At 35.6% G+C, this 26093-nt stretch overlaps 1 protein-coding gene across 2 annotated transcripts in view; it reads right to left on the bottom strand.

The window, feature by feature from the left end:
• Nucleotides 1–25117, bottom strand: part of GOSR1 (golgi SNAP receptor complex member 1) — a 37147-nt gene extending 12030 nt beyond the window's left edge. Inside the window, exons 1-6 of one of the 2 annotated variants that reach the window (XM_090292106.1) lie at nucleotides 24918–25117; nucleotides 22620–22734; nucleotides 17675–17762; nucleotides 17219–17326; nucleotides 13627–13718; nucleotides 10854–10928 (exon numbers count right to left, since the gene is read on the bottom strand). In XM_090292106.1, coding sequence (XP_090148232.1) covers nucleotides 10854–10928; nucleotides 13627–13718; nucleotides 17219–17326; nucleotides 17675–17762; nucleotides 22620–22734; nucleotides 24918–24948 — 509 coding nt within the window. In that variant the 5' untranslated portion in view covers nucleotides 24949–25117. Of the gene's footprint in view, nucleotides 1–10853; nucleotides 10929–13626; nucleotides 13719–17218; nucleotides 17327–17674; nucleotides 17763–22613; nucleotides 22735–24917 lie in introns of both variants that reach the window. The other variant, XM_090292105.1, reaches the window with a different exon arrangement.
• Between the last annotated feature and the right edge of the window lie 976 nt (nucleotides 25118–26093).

A 26093-nucleotide genomic window follows, 5' to 3' on the forward strand; every position in this document is an offset into this window, starting at 1 on the left:
CTTTATGTATCATACACTGGAAACTCTCCCCAAAAACCGTTTCAGGGATGAATTTATAGGTAGCTAACTTTGGTAAAGGGGTACTTTTACAACAAAAAGTAGGGAAATCCAGGTATCTGGATCCACTTGGCACAGTGCATGGTGCATAGAAGGCACTCAAATAAATACCTGCATATTTTTCCAAGTACTTCTTTCCAAAAGAATTTCTAAACAAAATAAAGCAAAAATAAACTCATATACATGGACAAGATTGGTGGTTACCAGAGAAGGGGGTGGGGTGAAATGGCTAAAGAGGGTCAAATATATGGAGATGGTTGGAAACTAGGCTTTTGGTGGCGAGTACAATATAGTATATACAGGTATCAAATTATAATGTAACCTTGAAAGTTATATAGCTGTTGCCTCAAGAATAAACAAATAAATGGATGAATAAATAAATAGATTCTACATTTATTCTATAAACTAATAGGTTGAAGTTTCATGATAAAATAGTGGACCAGGGAATCTAATTTACTGCATGAATCAGGAAACAAAGATGAGCTTCAAAAGTGTCATAAATATATATATCCTATGATTAAGAATTTCAAAAATGTCAAAGATAATGGAAAGATTAAGAGCCAGACTGTATGTGGCTTTTTGAATGCTGGCTCTACCACTTATTAGCTATCTGACATTAGGCAGCTTACTCTGTGCTTCAGTTTTCTCATCTGTAAAATGGCAATGATAATAAGATCTACTTGTTAAAAGGAATATATATATATATATATGTATACACACATACACACTAGTACACGTAAGCACTAAATACTTTTTGCTAATATTATAGTAGTTTCTCTATAACTACAGACTAATTTTAAATCTAAGCATGGAGTTAATATAAATTTCCATATAAACCCACTGTTCTGGGGTGAAATCTATTGATTATAAAGCAAGTATGTATGGAAACGCCCCTGAAAGGTACTGGGTTAGACAGAGCTAAAAAGACAAGGCACTAACCTCCATAGGTCTTACAATGGAGGTAGACAATGCATGTGCCTACAGGTGTCTTGGGGAAGTGGTCACAAAGTCATAATAGAAAGAGTAGTTAACTTGGGTAAGATCTCCCTGTTCAAAAATGGTTTGGTTGAGCATCCTCCTCAGAGCCTCTTAGTACATCAAAGGACAGAAAAATAAGATTCAGTTATGCCTCAATTAACAGATATGCTTCATTTAGGTGATTTCTTCATTGTGAAAACATCAGAGTACATTTACACAAACCTAGATGGAACAGCCTACCATATACCTGGTATGGCCTATTGCTCCTAGGTACAAACCTGTACAGCATACTACTGTACTGATTACTGTAGGAATTGTAACACAATTGTAAGTATTTGTATATCTAAACACAGAAAAGGTACAGTAAAAAAGTATGGTATAAAAGATAAAAAATGAGACCTGACTAGGTAGCTCAGCTGGTTAGAGCGTAGTCCTAATACACCAAGGTTGCAGGTTCAATCCTTTGGGTAGGATAAATACAAGAAGCAACCAATGAATGCATAAATAAGTGGAACAGCAAATCAATGTTTCTCTATCTCACTCTCTTCCTTCCTCTCTAAAATAAATTAAAAAAAAAAAGAAAAACAAGATAAAAAAGGTACACCTGTATGGGACACTTACTATAGATGGAGCTGACAGGACTGGAAGTTGCTCTGGGTGAGTCAGTGAGTGAGTGGTGAGTGAGTATGAAGGCCTAGGACATTAGTGTTCACTACCGTAGACTTTATAAACACTGTTCCACAAGCCCTCCCTTTGCTTCCTTCCCACAAGGTCAGAAATAGATCATGAAGCTGTCAATGCTACTCCATGAATAGGTTTGGGACAAAGTGATTGGAAATATCTAGGAGAAACTAGTCGGGTAAGGCACAGATCACAATAATAGTTGACTATCAGGAGGGAGTGAAAGATGTCCTAAGGATTAGCAGGAATAAGAAAATCAAGATGGAGAGACAAAGGAACATTGGAGATTGTCATGACAATGTGGTTTTGATGTTGCACATTGGAACAGTAGTCAGTTTAGGGAACTTTGTAGTATTCTTTTTTTTTTAAAGGGATATTTAACATGGAGAGAGCGAAGAATTGAGGATTCAATATTTGACTTCGGAAATTTGTTTTTGGCTCCACTGACCCTATTTGGCACAAAGGGCTCTATCTGGCATTGAATTGATAGAGGAAATAAAGCTTATCATTACATATTTCCCAAATACAGAAATAGGGTGGCTCCATGCTATCACAGGAAGTTTTTACTAGAGAGGCTGTGGCATTTAATACTTGTTAAGGTAGTACCTGTGGACCTGTGTCTTTGTACAGGATCTTAGATCATCAATAAGAATGCACAACAAGCCCTGGCTGCTGTGGCTCAGTGGATTGAGCGTCGGCCTGCGAGCCAAGTGTCGCTGGTTCGATTCCCAGTCAGGGCACATTACTAGGTTGCACGTCAGATCCCCAGTTGGGGGCGTGAGTGAGAGGCAACCACACAGAGAAAGAAAAAAAAAAAAAAGAATGCACAACAAGGTACTCTGAAGGTCATCAGGCTAGATCAAGGAGGGCTGTAGTGCCCTCTGAATATGTAGTGCTAAGGGCACAGGCTCCTCTTTGCTGAAAAAGGTCAGTGGCTGGCTAACTGCACATTCAAAATTGAGGTGTTGTGAGTTAAGAGGGAATCTACTGCCAAGCCCCAAAGATATTGCTCCCATCAGAAAAATAAAGCCTTCTGAACCTCATACCCTTCCATTTCTTACAGGAAATTCAGCTGCATTATAATCTTATGGGACCACCATCACATATGCAGTCTTTACTGACTGAAATGTCATTATGTGGAGCATGACTGTATTTAAAAATCTAGTCAGTATAATATGAAAATAAATAATTCTACTGCCAAATTCAACAAACTAGTTCTGTGTTAATAGCTTTCGTTAATATACGTACATCAATTAAATAAACTGCTAATTGCAAAAGAGCAGAGAGTCTATTAATTTGCTAACTTAAAAAATGACAATACTATGGAGAGCTTATTATAAAGCATGTACTATTCTAAATGCCTTATTTGTAACTTCATCCTTATAACTCTTAATTCTACCATTCTCATCATTTACAGATAAAGATAACTTGCTCATGGGCTACACAATTTTTAGCACAGGTAGGATTTAAACTCGAGCAGTCTGACTTTAGAGACTTTTGGATCTTACCCATCTTAATAAATGGTACCTCTTCCCTTCCTCTTTTCTTCATAATCAGTTGTTTTTTCCTACTACTTCTAGATCATCACTCATCTCTACTCTAGCAAAAATTTATACTCTGAGGTTCATTCTATTTCTCATCCCCTTTACCTCCCTCTCATCTAGTAACCTCCAGGTCACTGGAGGATCTCTTCATTCCAAATTTTATCATCAATCTAGACAATTTAAATAGCCACAGGGAACAGACTCTCCATATCCTAGACTCAAGAGTTCCTTGATCCCTTTTCCTCCCAATAAACACATGATTGCTCCTATAATTTTAGTTTTTCTCAGATTTGTCAACTTCTTTCCTTTTCCACAGTCACTCTATTTTTATCTTAATAACCAGGTAAAGGGCTCCATCAAAAGTTGTTGAGACAAATAAAATTAACTTGGTAATCATGATTTCCAAATTTTAAAATATAATCAGCAAAATACAAAAAGAATTATACACCATGACAAAGTAGGATTTTTCCCAGGGATGCAAGGCTGATTCAATATTCAGAATCAATCAATGTAATCCACCATGTTAATAAGCTAAAAAGCATTTCATAAAATCCAATACCCACTCAGGAAAATAATTCTCAGAAAAATAGTAATAAAGGAGTAGTTTCTCAGCTTGAGAGAGAACATCTACAAAAACTTACAGATAGCATTATTTTCCCTTAAGATATGGAAAAGGGCAAGGAAGACCATTCTCACCACTCTCATTCAGCACAATGCTAGAAATTCTAGCCAATGCAATAAAGCAAGAAGAGGAAACAAAAGTCATACAGATTGGAAAGGAAGAAATAAAACTGTCTCTATTTGCAATGACAAAATTGTCTATATAAAAAAATCCCAAATCTATATAAAAACTCCTACAACTAATAAGTGAGTTCAGCAAGGTCAAAGGATACAAATAAACATGCAAAAAATCAATTGTATTTCTATATACAGGCAGTCTCTGACTTAGATCATTTGACTTATGATTTTTTATCTTTACAATGGTGAGAAAATGATATGCATTCCGTAGTCAGCAGGTAGGCTAAGCTATGATGTTCACTAGATTAGGTGTATTAAATGCATTTTTGACGTAGGACATTTTCAACTTATGATGTGGTTTATTGGGACATAACCCCATTTTAAGTCACGAAGCATCTATACTAGCAATAAACATGTAGACACTACTAAACTTAAAATACAATATCATTTATAACTGTTCAAAAAAGAAGTACTTAGGTGTAAATCTAACAAAATCCATATAGAACTTGTATGCTGAAAACTACAAAGTGCTGATGAAATCAAAGAATATTTAAATAAATGGAGAAACATATTATGTTCATGAATTGGAAGACTCAACATAGTAAAGATGTCAGTTTTCCACACCTCGATAGACAGGTTTAACACAATTAGTTAGAAAACAAACTCACTAAATTTTGTTTTTAAAGACAATGTTTCTGAAAGAGTGAAGATGAAATGGCCACTAAGGAACAACTTTCTGTTACATAGAAAATTTTTGATATTGTGGCACACAGCTATAACCCTTGCTTTATGTAATGAGTACTTTCCTTAAAAGGCATACTTCCTGAAAATGACATTTTGGCCAATTTAGATATTTTAAATGCAATAAGACTATACTATTTACACAAATCAAATTAAAAATCTTATAAAGCAAATACTCTTGGCTCCATTATTTTTCATTTTTTTGTATAAAGCTAATTTTCAATAATGTTTTCTTAAAAGAATAAATTTTCATTGAGATAAGTCATTTTATATATTTGAAATTGACAATTTATCTTCACATTATGGTAATTTTATAGTACCTGCAGTCAAAGAAAACACAGTTTCTAAATTCCCTTGAAAAGGAAACCAACCTAATAGGCTTTACTTAAAAAGAAAACTAAAATTATAATCCCTAGTATCCTACCCTACTCTCTGGAGAAAGAAGGTCCCTTTGCTCTCAGTATCCTTAGTTTATATAACAGCATAAACAGAGGAAGGCCAGTGATATTAAACATTCTTCTCAGATTTCCCAAAGTCTCTAAGTCCTTATACATTTGGCTAAGACCTCCACTAAGTAAAGCACCAGTCATTAAGAGCATCCTGGATATTGTGGATACAATTCAGCAACAGAGGGGCTCCATAAAAATGGCATAATTAAGTAAAAATTGAATTTAAAATTGCTTTCCTTTAGGGCATAAAACATATAATCAAGTGAAATTATCCTTAAGCAAGTACTTCATGACAGCCTAGAGGCATTCCATAAAGCCATCTAGAGTCTATAATTAAGCAAGTTTCTGATTGTTTCCAGACCCATTAAGAAAATCATGGACTAAACTTCATCACCAAGTATGGTACCGAGGAATCACTAAAGTCACATTTAAATAATAATTCTTAAAAAAAATAAATTCCTATGGGACATTTACACAATGGAATACTCGTCGTCGGCAGCCATCCGTCTCGAGAGACGATGGTGTAGCTTCTTAAGAGTCTATCTGCACCGCCGAGAATGGCTGTGCAGTCCGACTGGGGAGTGACACGGTATCTGTCTCCTCCCGTGTTGAATCGACATCTTGCGATGACGCTGGAGTGTCCTCTCCAGTGAAGCTGAAGCTACAGAGCCTGGGCAGGGTGATATGGAGGGTCTGCTGTTGCCCATGCAGCAGACCCCCCCTCTCTTCGCAGCTGAAGGGTCCAAGGGAAAGACGGAGTCAATACAGCTTGGCTTCAGGTGCGCCGCAGGAGTTGCCGGTGTTGACTACAACGTCAAACCGCCTTAGGGACTCCGGCTCCGGATTTTCTGTCGGGGTTTACTCCCTTAGCCTTTCCCCTGAAGAGGTATGCCGCAAGGCAGCGGAGGTTTTTTGGAATCAGAGTTTTCCTTCTCTGAATGGAATACTACTTGGCCATAAAAAAGAAGAAAATTTCACCCTTTGCAACAGTATTGATGGACCTGCAAAACATTATGCTAAGTGAAATAAGCCAGTCAGAGAAAGACAAATACCATATGATTCCATTCGTATGTGGAATCTAATGAACAAATTGAACTAACGAGGAAAATGGGGACAGACTCACAGATAGAGAGCAGGATGACAGCTAGTTGGGGGGTAGAGGTCAGGGGTGGAGGGATTGAGCAAAAAGGAAAAAGGACTCATGGACACGGACAACAGTGTGGTGACTGCTGGATGGAGCGGAGTAAAAGGGAACTAAAAGGTAATATAAAAAAAAAAATTAAATAAAAAAAATTCATTCCCCAATATACATCCTGCAAATGGCACAAATTGCAAGAATAAAAATGGGGTTTCAAGCCTTTATTTTAAAGCAATCGAAACCAACAAAATGTTAGAACTTGGCAAAATCACTTAGATAATACCTCATTGAAATCTTCTTTTAAAATTTAAGATAGGTGATTAATAACAAGTAAATGTTTAAGTAAATGAGAAAACAAACAAGCAAGTACATAATAAAAATTTTAAATTGATCCCTTTGTAAACTGCAATTGATGACAATATCATTAACTAATCAGATCATTTACATCAAGCATTACGGAGATCCAGTCTTTCACTTACCGTTCACCAGAGAGACCCTTGTGTCTGGTGACTGACTGCACTTAAGCCGCAGTAGGATACAAGCAAGACCTGTTTTAGTGCTAACAGATTTCATTTTACAGATAACATTTGGAAAAGTATAGAAAAACAAAGATGAAAGTAGAAATCTAGCACCATTTGCTGCAAAGACTATCTTTTTTCCTATTACTCGTCTTTGTGTCTCCGTTAAAGATCTGCTGACTCTTTGTGGGTCCATTTCTGGGCTCTATTCTGTCCATTGATCTACGTGTGTATTCTTTCAACAATACCACACTGTCTTGATTACATACAATATATATGCAACAGGAAATCAAGTTTAAAGGGGGAAGAAATTTTTGTTTCTTTTTTTCCCTCTGCAAAGTATTTTAACCAAATATTTTGGTGTAAATGAATTTTTTCATGTCAACCAATTTGTTCAACCAGAGCGGAAGCAGAAACCTTAAGACAGAACGTGGGGACTAACACTGCCATTTGTTGTTCTTTAAATAAATGGTAAAAAAAGGACTAAAAATCTTTAAAAACTGCCTCAATCACAAAAAAAATCTATAAAATATTAAGTATTTTCTAATTTGTTTCTGAAACCTTTAAAAGATAACCTGTATATCAATATAAGCTAATCTGCTTACATAAATAAAAATGGAATTATATTTTTCATTTTATGTACGTTTCCTTTCAGTCCTTTAACAAATATAATCACGGAAACTTAGTAGTGTTATCAATCATGACATTCATGAAACTATAAAGGATAAAATGACTAGTTACTCTTTCTTATACCCTAGAACCTGAGTTTTAGTCAAGGCTCAAGCACTTGGCTGTATGAACTTGCCTCATGGAAGTGTCATAAGGCTCAAAAAAGATAATGTGGACAAAAGCATCTTGTAAACTATATAAACCTAGATATATGGTTGACACAGATTAAAGCACTTTAATGTCTCATTCTCTCTTGCTCTGTAATCTCCTTTCCCAATTCTCAACATAAATTGCTAATATTTCAAAGTCCAGCTCAAAAGTCACAATTGTTTGTGAAGCCTTCCCCATTCCATCTATATATTCACATTGAACTAATTTCTCTTTATAATATTATGTTTTCATGGCCCTTTGCTCTGCATCAACTCTTTCAAGAGTATAACAAGCATTTAAGATATGTCAAACATTATATGAGCTAGAGGAAAAATATCTTAAATTTGCAAAATTTAAGTTTTTCCATATACATTACTTCATTTAATGCTTTTCAAAATACAGTATTTCACAGGATATCATAATTATATGTTTATTATTTCTCTAACTAGAATGAGTTCCCATGGGCTAGAGACTGAGTCTGATTTATCTTTGATTCCCTAGAGTCTAGTACAGTACCTGGCACACAGGAGACATTCATTAAATACTTAATAAATGAACAAATAAATGAAACACTTGTAATAAAATAGCAATCAGAGTTAACAATGAAATAATCTTTATGAATTTCCACAGAGGGTGAGGAGGATATATACAGTAATTCCCCCTTATCCATAGTTTCACTTCCTGTGGTTTCAGTTACCCACGGTCAACCATGGTCCAAAAATATTAAATAGAAAATTCCAGAAATAAACAATTCATAAGTTTTAAACTGCACGCTGTCTGAGTAGCATGATGAAATCTTGTATGTCCTGCTCTGTCCCACCTGGGATGTGAATTATGGTGATCCTATGTCTCATACTTTTAAAATATGGTCATGGTCTATTAATAAAATTAGAATTTCATTTCATGAAGATTATTCGGCATTAAAAGTATGTCATATTCTAAGTAATGTAAATTGAAAGTGTGTATACAGCAAAAGGTTTTCTCCTTTAGCATTTGTTTTTCTTACTCTTATAATCCTTATAATGTTCTGCTTTACACAGAAATGCCTCAGTTTACAAAGCCTTTTACAACATTAACTTAGCAACTCTGTGAAGTAGCTACCACGGAATATCTCTGAGAGGCAGTGCAGTATTGCAGAAGGAATACAATCAGAGGACATGAGTTTGAACTTATTAGCCATGTGACTTCAGGGAAATTCAGCTAAAAATCACAAAACAAAAAGTGAAACCATTAAAAAAAAAAATCCTCACCTGAGGATATGTTCATTGATTTGAGAGCGAGAGAGATCCACAACCGAGGCATATGCCCTGACTGAGGTCAAACCCACAACCTTTCGGTGGATGGGATGACGCTCCAACTAACTGAGCCACCCGGCCAGGGCTAAGTTCTTGTTTTTAGTCTCAACAATTTCTCAAATGCATTAACTCATATTCCATCCAACTTCATCCTGTCTGTTTCTCTCTGTATAAAATGAGCACATACAAACTTTTTCACAAGAATGTTGAAAGAAATCTAAGTATATAAAAAATTGTCTGAGAAACAAAAATAGAAGATATCTTTTTGATTTCTAACCCTTGTCATTTTCATAACCCTATATTATTTAAGCTGTGTGTCCCTGAATTGTATTTTCTTTCCTGTAAAGTGGACAATATTAAACTCCTAAATGGTTTTTTTTGAATTATTAAAATATACGCAAAATTTCAAATTTTCATGTAAAATTTATAATAACCAATGTGTTCTGAAATAATGAAACAAAAAATATTAATTAATATAATTACTCTGGCATATCTTTTCAACAATAAATCATTCTTAAAGTAATTAAACTTCAATATTTGTTTAATTTCTTTTTGAGGCAATAAATATAAAAACATGACACAATCTAATCCTTATTTTGTGCTACTTGAGAATCTTATCCTTTATATTACTCTGTATCCTGACAATGTATTAATATTCTTTTAAATGTAATGCAAAACTTCCCTTTATCAACTACAAAATGAGTGACCAAAGCTATGAATAACTATAAAATAAACATACTCTAGGAAAGACTGCCCCCTTGTGCCAGTCAATAATATTCAACAGATTAAGGAAGAATACTAAAAACTATTTCTGACTCTAGAAGCACCCAGACTTCTTAAAAGGTCTTGATTTTCCATGTTCTGATCTCAAAAGTTTAAAGAAAAATAAATTGAACAGTACATTAAGCTCATGAGAATATGATTAACTTATGACATTCAGCAGCAAATACCAACATAATTCATTAACATTTAACCATCATGGACACTAGCTGCTCAAGTGCTTAGAGGCTGAGCTCACAGAAATAAGTTATTTTCTGATCCTTAACTTCTACAACAAAATACAGAGAAAATAAAGAAATCAGTACATGTAAGAGAAAAAAACAGATGAAGCAGGAATAGAGTAGGGTGACTTGCATTAAGACATATATATGGTATATATAGTTTATCCAAGTTTTTAGGCATTTTCTTTTGAATTCTTACAAGATAAGACATTGTCCTGGCTTGTGTGGCTCAGTGGATTGAGTGCTGGCCTGTGAAGTGTGAAAGGTTGCCGGTCTGATTCCCAGTCAGGGCACATGCCTGGGTTGAGGGCCAGGTCCCTGGTTGGGGGCATGTGAGAGGCAACTGACTGATGTCTCTCTCGCACATTGATGTTTTTCTCCCTTTCTTCCTCCCTTCCCCTCTCTCTAAAAATAAATTAAAAAATATATATATAAAAAAAAGAAAATAAGATATTTTCTTTGGATTTGATGGATGGTTAATTACCCTTTATAATGCTTCTTGACATATGTAAGTGGTATCTGGCAATTCAAACATATAAGTCATCAGTATTGTTACCATTATTATTGCTAACAACCTATAGAAGTAAACAAAAATATTAGAGCAATAGACTTACTAAAGGAAAAAAATACAGGCAATCAGAGACATATTTCAGGTAAAAATTAAAGAGATGTGAATGTAGATTTTTTTTTATATAGACAGCATATCTTTCCTAATTAGGGTTGGAACAGTTGCAATTTCATTTCTTCTGAGCAGGGTCAATTAGAAAAATTAAATGAATTAGCACTGATAAAGCACTTACTATAATAAACACCATAAAAACTTCTTGTAGTATAAGTAAATGAATTAATACGTATAGGAAACTACACAGTATGCACACATTCAGTAATACCTACTTTCGAAGGTGCTCATGTTCTTTCAAAAATAGCTCAGTCCTTCTGTTGTTTACGCCAGACCCACTTTTATATGACCTAGAACAGAACAGAGAAAATTTAAGAACATTTCTGGCAGATACTGCTAAAAAAAATAAAAATAAAAATAAAAATAAGTGACTTAAGTAATATCCAAAGTGGACAAATTGAGCCTCTCCATAGTTTTAAATGAACAATTAAAATGCGTATTCCTTTTCATCGCCTTCTAAAAGTGACACCTATTATAAATAAATATGAATCACCAATTTAGGCCTAAGAGTTTATTATTTTTTCACCAAAATAATCCAATATTCTTAAACAAACAAAAATCTTACTTTTCCTTTGTCTATTATCTCCTGTATCTTTATTTTTTCCAAGTGGAAGTAAAACTTTGGACTGACTATTACACAGCACATAAGAGGAAAAGCTACTGAGACAGAATGGTTCTTCACAACGGTACATGCAACCCGTCAAGGGAAGCTAAGGTGCACTAAAAATGAAACCAAAGATATGCCAAACTTAGTTTGCTTAAGGATTTCTATCTTGTTATTAAGCACATTAAAATTTACAAGAAAATGTCTTTCACCATTACTATCAACACTTATAGGTTTCTTTTTTCTTTTAAATTTTCAGAGAGAGAAGGTGAAGGAGAGAGGGGGAGAGATGGGGAGAGGAGGAAAAGGGGAACTGGCGAGGTGCGGGAGAGGCGGGGGGAGAGACAGAGACAGTGACATTGATATGTTGTTCCACTTAGTTATGTATTCGTTAGTTGATTCATGTAAATGCCCTGACCAGAGACTGAACCGCAACCTTGGCATATAGGGATCAACGCTCTAACCAACTGAGCTACCCAGCCAGGGCAATACTTCCATGTTTCTGTTCTTTACTTGCAATAAAGTGTCAAGAACAAAATAAAAAATTCAAGTAACTGCACATATACTGCAGTAAGACAAGAGGGTCATGCTGCTAAAACTCAAATGCTGGGTGAGAGGCAGTGCTGATGTGCAAAGCACAGTGAGAAAGGAAACACCAGGAAAAGTAGAATGTGGTAACTAAAAACACACTGGACTTGGAGGACTGATGGCTTGGATTTAAATCTATATTTCATCACTTACTTAGCCAGTTAACCTTAGACAAGTCTCTTTATCTAGTTTTATAAAACAGAGTAACTTCTATAAATATCGAGAGATTATATGAAACCAAAAGTGGTCTGCAAAAAACGTAAAAACTGTCACTTATTACTATATCTCATATAACTAATCATATTCTGCTTCACATTATATTACTTTGAGTATGTGCCTTACTCTAACGCACTAACACATAGATATAAACTCCTAGAGGGTCAAGTTGGTCTTTTCATTTCTACCTTTTACTATTACTGACACAATGTCTTACTCATGGTTGGCAATTAAGAAATAGTTTAATGAACAGGTGAATATATTTCTTTTATGATCATCTTTCAGAAAGCAAGTTATTATAGCAGGCTGTATTCTAGTCATTTCCACAGATTATGGGAAAGCTAAATGCCTATCTATTAAAGGCCGCCCCCTCCACCGGCCCTCAATGCATTCCTTAAGAACTATACGTAAATAGACTGTACAGAAATTAAACAAAATATTTACATGTTCCTGAGAACTAAAAATATTACAAAATTCCTAGTTATGGCAAAAATGCTTAGTTTTTTTACTCCCCAGTTACACAAAGTACATATGACTAAACATAAAAAACAAAGATTAAAAAAAAGAGACAAACAGTAAAAATTATTTCTCTGAGATAATTTCTGGAAGTAGGAACATACTTTGATAGCTGGATAATCTTGTGTTAAGAGTTTTGAAAAAAAGTTGTGAATGCAACGAATATTCAGTTATTTCTGCTGCAAAACTGTATTACTGTTACAGCAAAATAAAGGATCTCGAGAGAAATGTTTCTCAGGGTGCACATGATTTACATCAGTTTATGATGCAGAAAGGTATATCACAGTTTATGAAACATAAGTATCATACTTATGAGTATCATACATTTATCACAAGTGAGACAATGAAAGGCTTCAACAGATGCTCCAAAAGTGGGAAGTCTTCAGCTTTAATAAGATGCCCAATGGAGTCAGCCTTGTCAGCTGTGTTCAGTTGAGAAAAAAAGTCAAAGATGTGTATGAAATGTTAGAATATATTATTGAAGGTGAAATACAGGAATGTAAGAAAGGAAGAAAATTTTAAAATTATGGATTCAGACCAGCATAAAAATATTGGGAGTCCATAAATAATTTTACATAGGGCTATAAGTTTGTATATAAGTTTGTATAAAATCTGGAAGAAACAGATATTTCAGATTCCAAGAAAGTAAAAGCTACTTTAACAGTTACCTGAATAACAGTAGGGCAAGGGAGAGGGTTGAGAGGTAGGTGGTAATCAGGAAGAAAAACATCATAGTGCTTCAGTTACTGGTAATGTTATAATTCTTATGGTAAGTGGTAGGAGATCAGAGAAAAACTCACAAAGATATCTAAGGTGGACTTTAGAATTAACATAGGAAAGCCAAGGTTGACAAGAGCCAATCATAACATCAGAGGAAGCTAGAGTTAAGCAAAGTAGACTAGGACCATATTATAGCAGAAATGTTTAAAGAACAATGAAATGGAAGTTAGAAACCTTAAAATCTAAACTATGATTCTGCTACTCAATTTTGCTGTTAATCATGGATATACTCTAAATCTAAATCTGAATAAACATCCCACAAAATAATATAAAAGGTAACTTACTCAATGTCCTTTCGTACTGATCCCATGAGATTCTCCCTTTCCCGTATTGCCATGAAGTTTGCTTTGGTTTTATGAAATTCATGTGTATAATCCTGCAATAAATAAATATAAAGTCTCAATGTAAGCTAGTTAAATATTTTCATCTTACTGAGCCAGTTATGCATTGTCATCATATTATTACATTATAAACTTCTGTAAAGAAAATTGCTATTTAAGGAATCAAACTGCCAAGAGGTAAAAATAACATTATTATCGCTTTTCTGAAGAGTGACCAACTTCTTTTAAATGAAAACAATTCGGTGGTAGAGTAATAGTACCACTAAATCACTATCCTTCGTATCTTCCAGTACCTTATCTTATGGAACAGAGCTGTAAAGTAAAAAATAATTCTAAGATAAAATGACTTCAAATAGCCTAGGATAACACTTAAGGGGTTCTTTCTAATCATTCATTTACCCAACAGGCTTATTTTCAAATTTCATCCTTTTGGAACTCCCACAGAAATTTAATTATTAAACTAATCAAATGAAGAACAGAACCAAGAGAATTGTAAAGAACAAAATAAGCTTTAAATATTTTCCTTTCCTTTCCTACTACCATATTTTAAAGCTATTAAGGAATATTCATTACTTTTAAAAGATCGGAGGTATAAAAAGATGAAACTCATAATCTCATCTCCCAGAGAGTCCCTACTGACCCTTTAAAAAACAATAATAATACATGAACAAGAAATAAAAGTAAAAACTATCCTCCTCCACAGTTTATAACATTATCATCACTTTAATTTTCCTTCAGGAAACATGTTTTTGCACATACAAGCTCATTTATGCAACAGAAAACATACTATATTCTGCTGTATACCTTTTTTGTAGTTCATAAAATATCAAGTCATGTTTTCATACAGTAGTCCCTCTCTATATCATGGTTCACTTATCATGGCCTCACTGTATCGCAGGATTTTAAAAAATATTATATTTAATTTATTGCGGATTTTTCGCTATATCGCGGGATTTTGCGGTACTGTATACATATGTTGTTAAAGTTACGTAGGTTAGAGTGTAGAATATGTTTAAGAACATAAGTAGTGTTTATAAAAGTGTGGAAAAGGTTAATAAGGGGATGGGAAAGGTTAATAAGGGACTGAGAATGGTTTATACGTGTATGGGAAGGGTTTATAAAGCCTTGAAATATATATAAATACTAAAATAAATAAATGTAAGGTTCCTACTTCGCAGATTTTCACCTATCGCGGGAGGGTATAGAATGTAATACCCGCGATAAGTGAGGGAATACTGTATTGCCAAATAGAAATCTACAGTTTTAAGAGCTATATAGAACTCTACCTTATGACTCTGATCTTAATTTAATAAATTGCCTACTGATGAATGTTTTAGTTGCTTTATTTGCTGTTAAAAAATGCCACAATATACATTCTTGTATATAAGTTTTAGAGAATTCTTTCTCTTATTAAAGTGTATTTAAAGAGTAAATGGTTAGCAGAATAATTGGATCAAAGAAGCTTACGTTTAAATCAGATTGCACCAATTTGTGTTCCTAGCAAAATAGATGAAATGTCCATCTTCCTACACTCTTGTAACAGGTTGCAAATGCTTCAATATTTGCTATTCCAATAGGTGAAAAACCATATCTCATTATGATTTGTATATTTTTATTTAGGAATGCAGCTGAACATCTTTTTATGGTTTTGGCTATTCACTTTCTGCACACAAGTTCATAACCTCTGCCCATTTTCCTATTAGGTTATCTTTTTTCTTATTTCTATTACTTCTCTGTGTATTAAGCAAATTAGTTATTTGTTACAGTTTCTGGTATTAGTTCTTGCTTAAAAAGTCCTCTACTACCCAAAATGCTTTATTCTGAACTTTCATGGTTTCTTTTTCTACATAGAAATCTTTGACCCATTTTGAATTTATTCTGGATGGAAGAAATGAGACAGAATTTGGGGTTTGATTTCCCTCCACCTAACAATTAGTCAATTGTTACAGCTCTATTTCTTTTATGACCCCTCTCTTTCCCACTGATTTAAAATACTACCTTTATAGTAGAACTAAATTTCCATGCATATTTGGGTCTATAAATAAACTCTATTCTTTTCCATTGGTCTCTTTTTCTCTAGAATAAAACTAATTATTCTACCTGCTTCACAGGTTTTAATATCTGGTAGAACTAAGCATCCTTTACTGCTTATCTTCATTTTTACATGTTTTTTTCTTATTCAGATAAACTCTGATATCATTTTTCTAATAAAAAAAGATGAAATAGATAAATTTAAAAACCTGTTATTTCCATTGGGAAAGCATTCAATTTATAGACTAATTTAGAGAAATCTTCCCATCTGAAAGCAAAATAAACCTTTTATATTCTTCAGTAGTTATATATATACAAGTCCTATACATTCTTATTAAATTTATACATAAAAATTTTAGTTTCTTCCATTGTATTTTCTAAAAGGTTATTGTTTGTAAGAAAAAAACTATTTGCTTTCATATATTAATTTTGTGATCTACCACCTCACTAAATTTGTTTCTAGTATTTTTTTTTAGTTTTCTTGGTTGTATTAGCTATATAATCTTGTCACTGCCACATACTACAAAATTTGTTCCTGCCTTTCTCTTCTTTTTATTTTCTAATTGTACCACAAAGAACTTCCAAGACAATGTTAAACACTGTGGTGATACTGGGTATTCTTTTTTATTTTTCTTTAATGGTAATGCTTTTAGTGCACTTATCATCAAGTATGATGCTAGCTTTTAGTCTGATATACACATATTTGCATTAGACAACCAAAGTATCCTTCTATTCCTATTTATTTATTTATTAGGGAGAGGGGAAGGGAGGGAGAAAGAAAAGGTGAAAAACATTGATGTGAGGGAGAAACAGCGACTGGTTGCCTCTCGTACTCGCCTGACCAGGGCCCGAACTTGAAAACCAGGCATGTACCCTGACCAGGAATCAAACTGGTGACCTTTGGCTCTGCAGGACAACGCCCAACCAACTAAGCCACACTGGTCAGGAATTTCTATTCCTATTTTTAACAAGAGTTTTTAAAATTAGAAATGGTTGCTGAATTTCATTATTAAAAAGATTTGCTTTCCTCTTTGTATACTATATATTAACACTCCATATATAAATCTTTAAGAGTGTATTTAACTTTGTTGTTACACTTTTAATATTTTCTCAAACAATATACTAAATCTAGTAAATTACTCCTCTTTCATGTTATCTTCGAAGCCTAAGGAAAGTATACTCTAAACCACCATATTATTTTCTCTGCGTGACCACTGGCTATTTCACTGTTACAGTTAGTGAGCAAGGTTTCCCACAGAATACTTACCTACTGATGAATATTATTCAATTTTAGCAGGCAAAAAGCAAGCGCTATTAGATATTAAACATTTTCAGAATTTTATAATATCAAGAAAAAAAGTGAAACAAGACAAGCTTATATAGCATGGCATGGACCCTCTCAGAATATTTTCCCCTCTGTTCTCTTACATACATGGACACACATTCTATTCAGGGATTTACAAAACCCTGTAACAACATAAAAATCTCAAGCCCAGTGTGTTACCTGCAATATGTCTCTATGTCGCTGTAGTGTGTGCATCAGAGCCGCATTCAAGGAAGGGACACCTGCACTGTTGGTATATTCTGCCATTTTATCATTTACTCCTGTAAGCTAAAAAAAAAAAAAAGGAGGAAAAGATGTATAAAAAGTATTTTAGAAAGTACTATGAAGAGATAAAAGTAAATTATCTGCCTGTCTACCCTTTGGCTAACAGCAAAAAACTAACCAAAAACAAGAAGATAGGAGGTAAGGACTCAGTACTTCTGACAAATAATACATAAAAACTAAAATAACTCTCACACGACCTGGCTGTCATCAAAACTAAAGGGGCCTGGGAAGCATGCAATTGAATGAAAGGGTGAACTTCAATAAACACATCTGCATTAATATAATCCAGTACCATATCTAATAAGTACACAGTTATTATTAGCAAAACAGCCATTTAATGGAAGTGCTTACCCTTGCCAAAAGCTGTTCAATCTCAATTGCCATTGTTTCAAACATTCTGTCTTGGCTTGATCCATTTAAAAGGGGTGTTGTATCAGAACTAAAGAGAAGTTCAAATAAAGAGAATCCATTACTTCAGCCTATTTCTTTAAAACACACTGAAAATAGGGTTATTATTCTTAAAGAGGTCAAAAAGAATCCGAGACATTTTCTGCTTCTTACGAAGCTATAATCTTAATAGTTTTCCTATAAAGATCACACATGTCCTAGATACTAAATTCATTATATAAAATATAATTGAATGTAAGATTTCCCCAAGCTTTAATATAATCAATCTTAATAACGTAAAGAAATTCCAAGGCTTGTTTACCATTTTCCAAATGAAAGTAACTTAAGCCATGATGCTGCTCAATTAAATGCTGAATCTAAATAAACAAATTATCTGAAATAAAACTGTAGAACTATGTAGTATGACATATAAGAGGATCTATAAAATATATTATAAATTATACTATGGGATTAGTCAGAAATAATCTTCTAATTTTTACCACAAAGCAATTATGGTTGCCTCGGCCTTATACTAAGTTCTGGCTTCTTTCTTTGACTCTTACCAAGAAGAAATAGAATTGAGATTTAAATAACCTATAGATTGGATAACTAGTTATTAAATAATCAGGAACTAGCTTTAAATCTAATATAGATAGCCATGTTCAGCAAGTAAGTTTTAGTAAGAAACCTCTACATTTCCACTTATATTATTATGCAATTGTTCAGTTTTGTTTTGCAAAAATCTGTTGAGCTCCTTTAAAATCTGAACGGTCAGTAAAAAAATCTTTTTACAAGTGAAATTTATGTTTGGCAGATTCAAATTCTAAGACCATGACCTGAAAGTTTCTTTTGCCTCTTCTGATAAACTTCTACCCTTCATTAGGTCCCCAAGGGGTATATATTATAACACAAGCAGTTCAATGCAGACCTTAGTTATAATGAACATAGATAATAAATACCCAGGCAATAACTAGGCTCCTGCCCTGTGACAGTGAGTGTGTGTATGCATTGCAAATGAAAACAGATTAAGTCATCAGTTCAACATCAAAAAAGTACCTTAGCTAACTACTACTATTTTCCTTCTCCGTATACGTTCTATACGCCCTGGCTGGTTTAGCTCAGTGGATTGAGCGTCGGCCTGCGAGCTAAATGTCGCTGGTTCGATCTTCCAGTCAGGGTACATCAGAGAAGGAAAACTCTGACTCCAAAAAACCTCCGCTGCCTTGCGGCATACCTCTTCAGGGGAAAGGCTAAGGGAGTAAACCCCGACAGAAAATCCGGAGCCGGAGTCCCTAAGGCGGTTTGACGTTGTAGTCAACACCGGCAACTCCTGCGGTGCACCTGAAGCCAAGCTGTATTGACTCCGTCTTTCCCTTGGACCCTTCAGCTGCGAAGAGAGGGGGGGTCTGCTGCATGGGCAACAGCAGACCCTCCATATTACCCTGCCCAGGCTCTGTAGCTTCAGCGTCATCGCAAGATGTCGATTCAACACGGGAGGAGACAGATACCATGTCACTCCCGAGTCGGACTGCACAGCCATTCTCGGCGGTGCAGATAGACTCTTAAGAAGCTACACCATCGTCTCTCGAGACGGACGGCTGCCGACGACGATACGTTCTATAGCAACAGTAAAAAGCAGTAAAGCCACAAAGTAGCTAATAAGAATTATTTTTAAGATGTTTAACTACATCCAAATTTTTATTTCTTCTTGAACCATTTCACTTTATTTACCTTAAATATATATATTTAGTTCTTTATTATGTGTCAGAGCCAAGGTTCTGCAGTTATATCTTAGTGTGTGCAGGCAAAATTCTCTATACACTACTAATACAAATCCTCCCCTGTAAGATATATGAAAAAGAACAACTGGCCAATGAATGTAAGCATCATGAGGAGGGAAACTGTCTTATTCATCTATATATCTTGCTCATAAAATACTGCTTGGCACATGGCAGACGATCATTGAATACTTGTGAATGAATGAGGAGGCAATCTCAATGTTTACCATTTTCAGGAGGCATGTGTGGCCAGGGAAATGGTCAAAAAGTCATTCTCCAAAATACTAAAATTCATTTTATAGGTATGTGATGATTCACAGGCCATTAAGTTCTCAAAATACAGGAAGTAAAAAAATTACCCCTGAAAGAAAAATTCTGGTTATCGCTGACTTTATTCATTGTGACCCTTTAGGATGCAAATTGGACCTTGATCCTCATGGCCTTAGCTTTCTTATTGGAGGGGACAGCTGGGCTGAAGTAATTCCACTTAGTTCCAGTTTTCTGCAGAATTTCTTAAAGAATGTTTTCAACATAGATTTTCCTTTAAATGAGTCACAAAAACATTTAAGTTCATGAAGCAAAGAGAACACAGAAAAAGCATCATGTAATTGTATCTCTTAACTATTCTATTTGAAATTTTAAAATTGTATAATCACTGGCATAGCCAAGTGGGAGACTTAAATTCAGGAAATATGCTTTCCAGTGATAAAATAAGTTAACTCATAGAAAGGAACATTCCTTATTCTCTTTTACAATACTTGCTAAGTAAAGTTGATCTCAAAGCAATGCAGTACAATTAAAGCTATGTGACATCAATAACATTCTTTCATTCATGAGAGAGAGAGAGAGAGAGAGAGAGAGAGAGAGATCAATATGTGAGAGAAACATCTCCAACAGGGGACCTGGCCTACAACCCAGGCATGTGCACTGACCAAGAATCCAACCAGCAACCTTTCAGTTTGCAGCCGGTGCTCAATCCACTGAGCCACACCAGCCAAGGCCCAATAAGTTATTTTTAGATGCTGGAATCAATATGTTGGCCTGCTACCTTTAACTCTTTAATACTGTGTCCTATTAAAAGAAAGCAACAGTCCTGACCAGTGTGGCTCAGTTGGTTGGGTGTAACACCACTAAGTGAAAGGTCGCTGGTTTGATGACCAGTCAGGACACATGACTGCACTGTGGGTTGTGTCCCTGGTCGGGATGTGTATTAGAGGTAACTGATCAATGTTTCTCTCTTACACTGATGTTTCTCTCCCTCTCTTTCTCCCTCCTTTCCCCTCTCTCTAAAAATAAATAAAAATAAAATCTTTTTTTTAAAAAAGAAGCAACAGTGTTGCTATAGTGTTGGAATGAGTCTTTTATTGGAAGGTGGATAGAGAGTAGGCTCTAGAGGTAGACCTGGGTTCAAATCCAAGGTCAGTTTTTATTATTAGCTGAAAAGTATCTCACTCACCACCAATCCTCACAAAAGTATGTAAAATAAAGAGAAGATATCAACTAACAACTCTGCTACCTGCAATTTCACTGCTAGATATATAAACACATTTTTATAGGTAAAAATGATCCCAGCAGTCTTTATAAAAAGCTCTTAGAAGAGTACCTGACACATGATAAACTCTTTGTATCAGCTATTAAAATTATCAATTAGCAAAAATTGGAAACAATATCTGTCTATAGAATTGTGATACAATCATAAAATGTACTATATGTAGCAAATTAATATAGCAGAGTTAAATGTACTCATAGCTTAATCTAAAAGGTAATGTTAAGCCAAAAAGCAAGTTGCAAAATAACTTTGGTAAGATACTATGAATTGTTTAGGAACATAAACATATACAATTCATAGAAATACATGGAAATTATGAGGATGGGAAACAAAAGGATGTTATCAGGGCCTTCAACTGAGTTGGTAAACATTACTTTATTAAAGGGGGAGATAGGTACACGAAGATCTATTGCGTTATTCTTTATACTTTTCCATGTGTCTTAAATATTTCCCAATATTTTTTTAAACAAATGAATGGGCTAAAGTGAGCATAAGATTCAAAACAAGAATACATTTTCCAATAGAACTACCATATGACCTAGCAATTCATCTTCTGGGTATTTATCTGAAGAATATGAAAACAGTAATTTGAAAAGATATACGTACCCCTATGTCCACTGCAGCATTATTTACAATAGCCAAGATACGAAAATAATCTAAGTGTCCAATGATGAATGAATGTATAAAGAAGATGTGGTATACATATGCACTGGCATACTACTCAGCCATGAAAAGAAGAGACTACTGTGATTTGTGACAACATGCTAAGTGAAATAGGTCAGACTGAAAAGTACAATACTCGTATGATTTCACTTAAATGTGGAATAAAAAACAAAAAACCAACAAACAAAATGAACAAAAACAAACTCAAAGATACATACAGACAACAGATGCGGAGGTGGTTATCAGAGGGGAAGGAGGGTAGCAGGAGGGCAAACATGGGTGGGAGGGGTCAAATATATGGTAATGGACGGAAACTAGACTTTTCGTAGTGACACACTATAGTGCACAGATACCAAATTACAATGCTGTACACCTGAAGCTTATATAATGTTATTAACCAATTTACCTCAATTAAAAAAAAAAGGAACATTTTCTATATGCTCAACATAGTAGTATACTGGTTTCTCATAAAAGAACCAAAATTAAAAATGGCTTGGATGATTAATAGTTAGGATACACACTGCATTAGATTAATTCTAAAATGCCAGAATAGCAGTATACATACTTGGCATTTGGGTCATTCCTCACATCCATTCAACCATCAGAAGATATAAGAAATACAATGTGGAAAAATCGACCATATTTTCTTAAGCTGACTGGCCTAGACACACGCTCATTCTCAAGCCTTAACATTTTCCTTCTCATTCTGTCATAATCTTTGCCTAAGGATCCCAAGTAAACCCTAGTCTCAAAAATTAAGAATTTTTGTAAATCATTAAAAACAAAACAAACAACAAAATAAAATACCAAAAAGTAACCAATAGAACACATTAAGTTGCATATTTTAGTTTATCTTTAAATGCTTTAAGAACACTATACAGTTTAAGGCATAAGAGAGAGAATCTGGTAGTACCTATACCTGTCGCGCCTTCCATCTCGGACACTGCTGTGACTGTAACTTGTACAGAGTTTACTGAAGGAAACTAGTTTCAGGTCAAGTTCATTTTCCAGCTGTCGAGCCTGTTTCCTGAGATCTTTAACAAAATTATAAAAGCAAATAATCAATCACAAAAAGTCCACCAGTAGACATAAATTCACAAAACTACTGTGAAAAAAACAATGAAAATGATCATATATTGATCTAGGTTCAATAAAGAAAAGTTTAAAAAAGAAGAAACCAGAGACATACCCAGTGTAAAGCAAACTGTCACTTATTTTAAACTTCAGGAGGGGCAAAGGTGGAGGGATGCCAATTTTCAACTTCATCCCAACGTAGCTAGACAACAAATGATGTTCTAACATCCCTGAAATTATTTCTATAACAATAAACTTTGTAATTCATTGGAAAACAAAAGAAAATACAAATAACAAAGAAACTGACTATGGCTTATAACCAGCATTATACCAATTTACTATCTAACTTCATTAAAAAAAAAAAAAAAAAATCCCTGTTTTTGACAGGGGTTTTCTTGTCTCTTTATGTTCCAAAACTTTATTAGGCTTATGAAATTCTTAATAGCAGAATGACTTAGTGATTGAGCACAAAGAAAAAACAATCACTGACAAAGATTTTTAAAAAACTGTCTTTCAATAAGCTTACTCAAATTTGGAGGCTGCAATTAACAATGACAATGTGCTAATACCAAGATCAAAATGTAAGTGTGGCAAAAAATAATAGCATAAATTTTAAAAGAACAGAGGCAAACGAGCAGAGAAACTGGAGTAGTTTTGCATCTAAGTGGTTGCAAGAGAGAAGTCGCAGTCCAAAACCCCCAACTAGATGTAAGAAATCTCATTCACGGTGGAGGTCAAAATGAAAGGGCTGAAACATAAGAAGACTCGCCTAAGGATCTCACCTTTCAGTAACAAGGAATACAAAATATTATGGCAATGTACTTTCAGCAACCAGAAGTAGGAAGCAGCATAGTACCGTAGAGCACATTTTCCCCAAAACCAAATCTCAGAAACTCAGCCCAGCCTCAAGTTCTGAGATTCTGAGAACTGGCCTCTGAGAATTATTGACCATCTACTTAACCTATGAACCTCAGCCTTTTGTTTTTTAAATTTGCATTACAAATCTGATCTAAAGCACCTGGGACAGAGTAATAAGCTGCTATAATCATTACAGCACGGTGCTGCAAAAATCTACAGCCTAATTACTGCTATTAAAGATACCAATTGCCACTTCTACATAATTTTAAAATGTTTTCTAGCTAGTACCCACATTTCAAATAGTCATTTTTAATAGGCTTTAAACTATAAGCCCACTTCTCTGGAATTAATAACTGTCTTCTCCAGTAGAAAACATCAAGTAAAAGTATTTTGAAAGTATGAAAGGCAAGTATGGAAGACCTGAGAATTAAGTATCTTGGACCCAGTGGCTGATAGTGACAATACTGTTATTTGTGGTGGTTTCGAGGCTTGAGTGGGGAGCAACAGGAAACAGATTAATAAGGAGCAAAGGACTCGGAGAGCAGTTTCCATGCTGCAGCAAAGCAAATAAGACACTTGAAAGAAAAAGGTGAGCCTTCTCTCTGTCACTATCAAGGTCCAAGAAGTCAGTTTTACACGAGCCCACTTTACCCGGCCATATTTTCAGGAATTCAATAAACGCACTTGGTGGAAGAGGTACAGCAAATGCAATGATTACAAATCACACTGGCTCTCTCAACTTTCTCTGTTGAACAAAACGGATATCCGGAGCAGGGGATAAAGTTATTTCCTCTGCCATCAAACGCCCAACCCTCTAAGTCCCAGCGTGAAGCAGCCAAGGGGACAGAGTAGGAGACTTTCCATTCCTACAACTTCCCCTCGATGGACCGGACTGACAAGTTCCTCCTTTTCCTTTTCCTCCTCGAATATCTAAGGCGCTGGCTCCTCCGGTGTCCCGGGCTCGCTATATTCTCGCCCAATGGGCAAGCCCCTTTTCCGTTACCCTCTCAATCTAGTTCTCCTCCGGCGATTCAGGCCCGTCTTCCCCTCCATCCCTGCTGAGCCCTCTCCGTCCAACCCCTGCCCCACAGCCCGCCGCCTCTCGGGTCAGCCCCCAGCCCCAGACCAGTCGGTCTCCTCAGCCCCCAGGCCCCGGGGCTCCCATTAGCCAGCCCTGCCCCTCATGTCGGCCGCTCCGGAGGTCAGGCTCTTTCCTCTGCTACCTCAACCAAGATGTGTCCACATCAGCCCCCAGGCCAGACCCACCCGGAGGCCTCGCCCTTACCTTCCCAGTAATTGCTGGTTCCCGCCGCCATCTTTGTTGTCCAACGTCAGTCGGGATAGGGGAATAGAGGCGGTTCGAGCCAGAGAGTCACCTCCGCGCCTTCTTCCGCCCCGGCGCCAGGGCCGATGGGATACGTGAGCTTCCACAGACACCGCCACCTGGCGGTCAATTGATCATCTTCCATCTTTTGAGTAGCGAGATTGAAAAATCTCAGGCTAGGCTCCTGACACTCCGTGTCTTTCTGGTGCTCAAATCCGACCTCCGCGCTCCAAAGTCTCATCATCGTACCATCGTCCTTAGTTCAGCTTATTTCCCTCGCTCAGGTGGACCTACCTGGCCGAGAAGAAAGTCACCCTCAGACAAAACTCCCTGTTTCCCCCACCTTCTCGCGCTGTGTATCTTCAGTCAGCCTCTTGCCCTAATCAGAGCTAGAGGCTCTTTTCTTTGCAAGACCAACGCCTCCCTTCATCCAGCCTGCGCCTGTGGTTCATTATCGCAGGGTCTCTGACTTACGTGCTCTTCTGCGCTGGCAGCCTTTTCCTGTCTGCAGTAGTTCAGGTCCCAGCTCTCTCTCGTCTCCAGCCACCAAATCTAGAAAGTGTGTGCTAACTGCTTCCATGTGCCCCATCCTGACTCTCAACCTGCTAAAATCTGCTGTCCAAAGCTACCCTTTATGGGTATATAAATTATCACAGTCTACTTGTGTCCACGTTTTACCAGTTCCAGTGAAATATAGGAACCTTACCTCCTATAAAGGTATTTAAATCACACTTGTCCCTTTACCCACTCCTATCTATAATTGTCTTTAATATCTCCTCGACATTCATTGAGACCTACGTCACGTTATAATTTTCGTTTCAACTGTCAAACATAATTTATAGAATTCAAAAGAAGAAAAGCCTATTGTTTTACCGATATTTTACTATTTTTCTTCCTTCCCTCCTGATATTCCAAGATTTCTTTTACCATTTTCTTTGTTTCAAGAACTTCCTTTAGCCATTTTTTAAAGAGTAGGTAGTTGGAGACAAATTCTATTAGTTTTCCTTCATCTGAGGATGTCTTGATTTCCCATTATTCCTGAAAGATATTGTTGCTGGATATAGAATCTGGGGTTGACAATTTCCTTTTTCAGCACTTGATAAATGTGACAAATCTTCCTGGCCTCCACAGTTTCTG

This window comes from Furipterus horrens, unplaced genomic scaffold, assembly GCF_987537825.1.
Source record: "Furipterus horrens unplaced genomic scaffold, mFurHor1.1.pri manual_scaffold_11, whole genome shotgun sequence".
NCBI lineage: Eukaryota > Metazoa > Chordata > Mammalia > Chiroptera > Furipteridae > Furipterus > Furipterus horrens.